This window comes from Entelurus aequoreus, linkage group LG03 (assembly GCF_033978785.1).
Source record: "Entelurus aequoreus isolate RoL-2023_Sb linkage group LG03, RoL_Eaeq_v1.1, whole genome shotgun sequence".
Classification (NCBI taxonomy): Eukaryota; Metazoa; Chordata; class Actinopteri; order Syngnathiformes; family Syngnathidae; genus Entelurus; species Entelurus aequoreus.
The window spans coordinates 14,108,340-14,115,429 of NC_084733.1; the positions used below are offsets into that span (position 1 = coordinate 14,108,340).

A 7,090-nucleotide genomic window follows, 5' to 3' on the forward strand; every position below is an offset into this window, starting at 1 on the left:
CCTCTCCATTGGTCCATTCAAATAAATAAATGAGTAAATTAAAAATAATAATTGTAAAGGAATAGTTTTGAATTGCAAAAACAAATTAACAACAATTTTAATGAACGATAAAGTCTTTCTTTTTAGAATTGTATTAACAAATGCTCATGAAAATTAAATAGAGAAAAAAAGCAAAAAAACAATTCATTAAAAAAAATGGTGATAAAAATGTATAAAAAATTATGAAAATGTTTAAAACATCAAATTAAAAGTCAAAGGAGCCAAAAGGGGGTTAAAGTTATTTCAACTGAATGCTAAACATGAAAGAAAAATGCACAATGTTTAAAAGACAAAATAAATCTACTATCATTTCTTTGACAAATGTCATTTATGTCACTAATTCAATTCCTAAAGTGAAACTCATATCCTCATGAGAGCCAGCGTCCTCTGCAGTGGACATTTGTTTTTCCCCAAAATGTGTAACTGTGACAAAAGAAATAGAGCGCAAGCAAATGTCCACTGCAGAGGACGCTGGCTACCAATAGAATATTCCATAGATTCACTTCACATAGAGTGACATTTATTCATCATTTTGAAGATCATACAAACAAATTCAGTCCTTGACAAAATGTGAAACATGGTTAAATATTTCAATGACTGGTTGACTATGGAGGTTCATTTGTGTCTTTATTACCAAGTGTGGACTGATTTTTTCCCATAAAATTATGATGTGAATTTTATTTTAAAAACGTGTGAGCAAATCTGTGTGTTTAAACATTTAATTTGTTAAAATTCAGTATTTAAAAACTCTTCCTGCTCCCTGGAAGTTTATTGTAGATCATAAATCATGCATCTCACCTGGACAGAAGAAGTCTGAGGAGGTATTCCGACAAGTTGGTACACTCTGACAGCCATTTAGGACCCAAAAGTGGCGAGGATGACACGAAAAGACGCTTGCTTGTTGTAATGTGTTATACAAATAAACATAGATAGATTGATTGATTGATTGGTTGATTGAAAATAAATAATGAAATTAAATGAAATGAAAGTTTAATTGAATTGTCAGGTAAAAAAAAAAAAAGTTCACAAAATTCAAGCAAATAAATTCAGTTACATAAATTTAGTGTCAAAAAGAAGGTTTCATAATAAAGACACAAACAAACCTCCTTAGTTCATGCTCTAATCAACAAATCAAGTGCAAAAAACTTAATTTAAGTTTTTAATTGATCTTTATTGCCTGAAAGTAATTAAAGTAAATAGTTTTTTTGGGGGAGCAGGAAAATCCCCAAAATGTGCTCCAGTTTTTCACTTTTCCTGTCATATGTGTGTCAGACTTTGAACACACTGTGCTCAATTCAAATAGAATATTATTGTTATCCATGCATTTTCAAATGTACTGTATCACAACAAAACAGGACAAATGCTGAAGCACATTCATATTTCTAGATTGGGACTTCAAACTATAGTTTAAATTATAGTTAATAATTCCTTTTTTATCAATCATGTGTGGCCCTAAACAACCACAAAGAGCATTGGTCTTCACCAAGGGGTTCGCGGAGGCTGGGGGGGTCCTAACATTTTTGGCGAAATAGACTATTTTTTAGTTATATACTTTTCATAAATAATTGTATATATTTATAATTTTCACAAATGTGAATGTATTTAAATACATATTAGCAATAATCATCCATCTATCCATTTTCTACCCCTTGTCCCTCTAGGGGTCGCGGTGGGCTGGAGCCTATCCTAGCCAATAATCAGTTCCATGTATTAATTAATCCATGTGTTCTGTGTCCTGGAGTTAATTTATGTAAAGTTTAGGAGTAAGAGCTACAGCTACTTTAAGGACCAATTTAATATAAAACCCAATTTTATAAAAGATGTGTTAGTTGGGGGTCCTCACTCCATCTTTATTTTAGTTTGGGGGTCCTTGGCTTGGAAAACTTTGGCATAAAGTGTTTACGGGACGGGCCGGCCCTGAGTGTTAGTGTGACTTCTTCTTCCCTCATTTCAACTTTTTCTTACAAGCCAATCAACTTGTTCAGATTGACGCTGGTTCTGCTTGGTGATCTTTGTTCAGTGGACCAGTCATCATCATCTTCCACTTTCACTTCCCTCAAACCAAAGGAGGTTTTTGTACAGCTCTCAATCACCGTGTATACGTTCCAGGTCCAAAATAGGCTAGACAGTAGTAATCAGCGACATCTTCTGCCTGAACACCACTGATAGTCAGAGTGTAGTCAGAGCCAGATTGTGTGCCACTGAATCGAGATGGTGTTCCAGAAAAAAGTTGGGATGCCTTATAGATCAGAGGTTTAGGAACCTGTCCAGGTTTCACTTGGTACCAACTGAGATTAACACCAGTGTGTGAGCTCCCTTTGGCGCTGATGGTCACCGTCCCACCAAGACTGACATACTTGATTTTGTCCGTCTGGATCTGAGAATCCTGGGCGGAAGATCCTGAAAGGAGACGGCGATGATTACATCAACACTTTCCCTTTAGGGACGACTCAAAAGAGTCTTTGTCTCACCTTGAATCAGCAGAGCCGACTGGACGAGCAGAAGCACTGGTGCAGGCCACATCTTGATGCACTTTTCCAGCCCAGTGCGTGGAAAGAGTCCAGATTTATCAAGACGTGGCGGTGCGGCCAAGCGGAGCGCTCATGCAAATGAGCTCCGAGCGCACCTGTCTTTGTGAAAGTGAGAGGGAGGCGTGGGCAGGACCACTTCCTGTCCATGTTTGTGTTGCACATCTGCCTCAGACCCCTTCACTGACGCTCCACTTTCACCACAACTCCTCCAACTTGCTTTATGGAAAGTGTTCTATGATTCTTGGTCTTTTTACCTATGAGGGCTAAACTTCACCTTCATATCACCTTACATATGTTTTTTTTTAAACAAACTACTTTCATCCAAATGAAGACAAGAATTAGCTTTTTAGTGCATGTTAACATACTGAGTGTGTATTTGTTGTCCTAACAGTGATCCGGCTGCAACTGTGACATCTACCCACCAGAGGGCGCCTGCCAGCCAAAATAAAAATGCTGATACAGAAGTGATGCAGTGATATCGGGCCTCCAAAAGCATTGCACCAAGACTGTGTCTGGACTTCAGACTAATGTTAGCATGCTAACATAAGAGATGTTAGCATACCTCCAAGATGGCACCGAGTATCAAATACAATGATTTGTAGGTTCAAACAGTCAAAATTAGTGAAGGAGGCTAGCCAAAAATGTTAGCATACTAACACTGGCATGCTAATACAAAATAGGTTAGCATACTTCCAAGATGGCGCCAAGTATCAAAAATCATGATATTTAGGTTAAAACATATCAAATTAGGTAAAAAGCTACCCTAAAACGTTAGCATGCTAACGTTAGCATGCTATGCTAACTTTCAAGATGGTGCCAAGAATGCTAAAGTTAGCATGCTAACACTTAGCATGTGTCATATACCAAGTTCATACTTGCCAACCCTCCCGTTTTTAGCGGGAGAATCCCGTTATTCAGCGCCTCTCCCGATAACCTCCCGGCAGAGATTTTCTCCCGACAAACTCCTGGAGGCCACGCCCCCTCCAGCTCAATGCGGACCTGAGTGGGGACAGACGTTCTCACGTCCGCTTTCCCAGCAGCTTGCCTGCCCAATGACGTCATAACATCTACGGCTTTTAGAGAGTAGAGTGCACAACAAGGAGAGAGAGTTCTTGGTTTCTTATGTGGGTTTATTGTTAGGCAGTTTCATTAACGTCCTCCCAGCGCGGTAACAACACACAACAACAGCAGTCACGTTTAGTCTACCGTAAAGCAGTTCGTCTGCCGTAAACAGCAATGTTGTGACACTCTTAAACAGGACAATACTGCCACCTACTGGATAGCCTGCAGAACACTGAAATTCAAGTATGTCTTTTATTTATATGTATAATAAAAAATAAAAATAAATATATAAAAATATATATATAGCTAGAATTCACTCAAAGTCAAGTATTTCATACATATATATATATATATTACATATATATATATGGAATACTTGATTTGGTGAATTCTAGCTGTAAATATACTCTCCTCTTAACCACGCCCTTAGCCACGCCCCCCCCCCCCCCCCCCCCCCGACCACCTCCCGATATTGGAGGTCTCAAGGTTGGCAAGTATGCAAGTTATATGACACTGGGGTAAACGGTTGCAAAATGAGCAAAACGTTAGCATGCTAACATTTAAAAAAAAATTCAGTTACATAAATTCAGTGTCAAATAAATGCTTTTGTAATAAAGACACAAATTAACCTCCTTAGTTCATGCTCTATTCAACAAATGAAGTGCCAAAACTTAATTTAAGCCTTTAACTGATATTTTAGTATGAATTGTACTCTTTAACCCTGTAAGACCCAAATGTAGAAAAACCTAAAAAAATAAAATATTTGAGCTTTCAGATGTTGTTGTAGGAGGCATTTGATGCATAAATTAAAGAGTTAAAAAAAATGTTTATGTATGTTTTTAGAGAAATGTTGTAATATTGCAACATTGGCCTTTGATGGGAGCAGAATTTCTGTATTTGTACTCACGTTGTCTGAACAATTCAGAACAACTAAGGGTTCATTTGCAGGGTTGATTGCTTACTTATCCCCATAACGGTACATAACATTAATAATAATCACACATTAGTCATATTTTTATGATTTAATGTATTAAAAATATAAAAAATATTAAACAAGATACAACTCTTAAAGGCCTATTGAAAGCCACTACTACCGACCCAGTCTGATAGTTTATATATCAATGATGAAATCTTAACATTGCAACACATGCCAATACGGCCGGGTTAACTTATAAAGTGCAATTTTAAATTTCCCGCTAAACTTCCGGTTGAAAACGTCTATGTATGATAACGTATGCGCGGGACGTCAATCGTTGAAACGGAAGTATTCGGACACATTGTATCCAATACAAAAAGCTCTGTTTTCATCTCAAAATTCCACAGTATTCTGGACATCTGTGTTGGTGAATCTTTTGCAATTTGTTTAATGAACAATGGAGACTGCAAAGAAGAAAGTTGAAGGTGGGATCGGTGTATTAGCGGCTGGCAGAAGCAACACAAGCAGGAGGACTTTGACTTGGATAGCAGACGCGCTATCCGACGCTAGCCGCCGACCGCACGGATGATCGGGTGAAGTCCTTCGTCGCTCCGTCGATCGCTGGAACGCAGGTGAGCACGGGTGTTGATGAGCAGATGAGGGCTGGCTGGCGTAGGTGGATAGCAAATGTTTTTAGCATAGCTCTGTGAGGTCCCGTTGCTAAGTTAGCTTCAATGGCGTCGTTAGCAACAGCATTGTTAAGCTTCGCCAGGCTGGAAAGCATTAACCGTGTATTTATATGTCCATGGTTTAATAGTATTGTTGATCTTCTGTCTATCCTTCCAGTCAGGGGCTTATTTCTTTTGTTTCTATCTGCAGTTAAGCACGATGCTATCACGTTAGCTCCGTAGCTAAAGTGCTTCGCCGATGTATTGTCGTGGAGATAAAAGTCACTGTAAATGTCCATTTCGCATTCTTGACTCTCATTTTCAAGAGGATATAGTATCCAAGGTGGTTTAAAATACAAATCCGTGATCCACAATAGAAAAAGGAGAAAGTGTGGAATCCAATGAGCCAGCTTGTACCTAAGTTACGGTCAGAGCGAAAAAATATGCGTCCTGCACTGTACTCTAGTCCTTCACTCTCACGTTCCTCATCCACGAATCTTTCATCCTCGCTCAAATTAATGGGGTAATCTTCGCTTTCTCGGTCCGAATCGCTCTCGCTGCTGGTGTAAACAATGGGGAAATGTGAGGAGCCTTTCAACCTGTGACGTCACGCTACTTCCGGTACAGGCAAGGCTTTTTTTAATCAGCGACCAAAAGTTGCGAACTTTATCGTCGATGTTCTCTACTAAATCCTTTCAGCAAAAATATGGCAATGTCGCGAAATGATCAAGTATGACACATAGAATGGATCTGCTATCCCCGTTTGAATAAAAAAAATTCATTTCAGTAGGCCTTTAAAAAACGCCTTTTCCCCCTCTTTTTTTGTTTTCATGACATTGGTCATGAAGACTTTCATTGGTGGTGAAAGTCCCAAAAACAGCCCCTGTCGTCTGTAAAGCAAAGGCGAACATCACACTTTCTGCATTGTGTGTTGGTGTATCCTTTATTGCAGTGTCTGCAGCGTCCTCTCCCTGTCTTCCTTGGGAAATGGGCAACTAGATCCTTGCGTACATCCAATGGGAGGTGTGCACGTCTCTTGGATGGCCTCTTCTGAGCATTCAGAGGGCTTCCTGATGTCACCGCCTGTGTTGCTGGGCTCCCTTTGCCTGAAGATGGCCGTCCTCTCTTTGGAGTTTGAAGTGTTGCGTTTACCAGGATGAGAGAGGATGCTAGCTGTGCCTGAAACTGTCTCCTGTTCATTGTCACTTTGCTGGACACCTTGAGCACTTTACAGGATGATGGTGTGCCAGAAGATGTACATGTACCAGCGACGGGATTTGATGGGGAACTTGTATTTGGCTGTAAATGAGTCCAACAAACCCACACCTCCCATGTACTCGTTGTAGGCACCAACAATGTAAGGTCTCTCAACTTCAATGTAGGTTCTGTTGGCTTTGTCCCAGCGTTGAATCTTCTGCACAGGTTCAGGTCCAGCAAAGGATGACACAAGTCACAAGTCAAAGAGGAAAACATGCATACCCCCACTTACATCCACACCCCACATTCAGGAACATTCCTTTCCCCACAACTGAATTGTCTGTTGATATCCTCTTTGTGGACAAAGTCATGGAATTTTAGGTCAGGCTGATCAAATTAACTACATTATTTAGAGATTATACTTTTAAATCAGTCAAATTTGACCAGGACACAACACAAAGGTAGAATGTATACTATCCATGTATAAAGACAATACTTCAGGCAGTGGTGTAGTGGAGGGAATACAACCTGTTGGAGCCCACTGCAACAAGCACATGACTACCACATTCACCCAGTGATGTATCATTGCAACAATTATAAAACAAGCTCTGATGAATCTAGTCCAATGAAACAAATAGATGTTGTTCGAAGGAAACCTTGAGAGGTTGTGTGACTTA

The 7,090-nt window shown here is 39.5% G+C and overlaps 1 gene segment (V, D, J or C); it reads right to left on the reverse strand.

Moving 5' to 3' along the window:
- Positions 1-2,000: 2,000 nt before the first annotated feature.
- Positions 2,001-2,562, reverse strand: LOC133645019 (Ig kappa chain V region 3547-like). The segment is given in 3 exon segments: positions 2,001-2,094; positions 2,142-2,439; positions 2,511-2,562. Coding segments are annotated over 3 exon segments (444 nt in total).
- Positions 2,563-7,090: the final 4,528 nt, after the last annotated feature.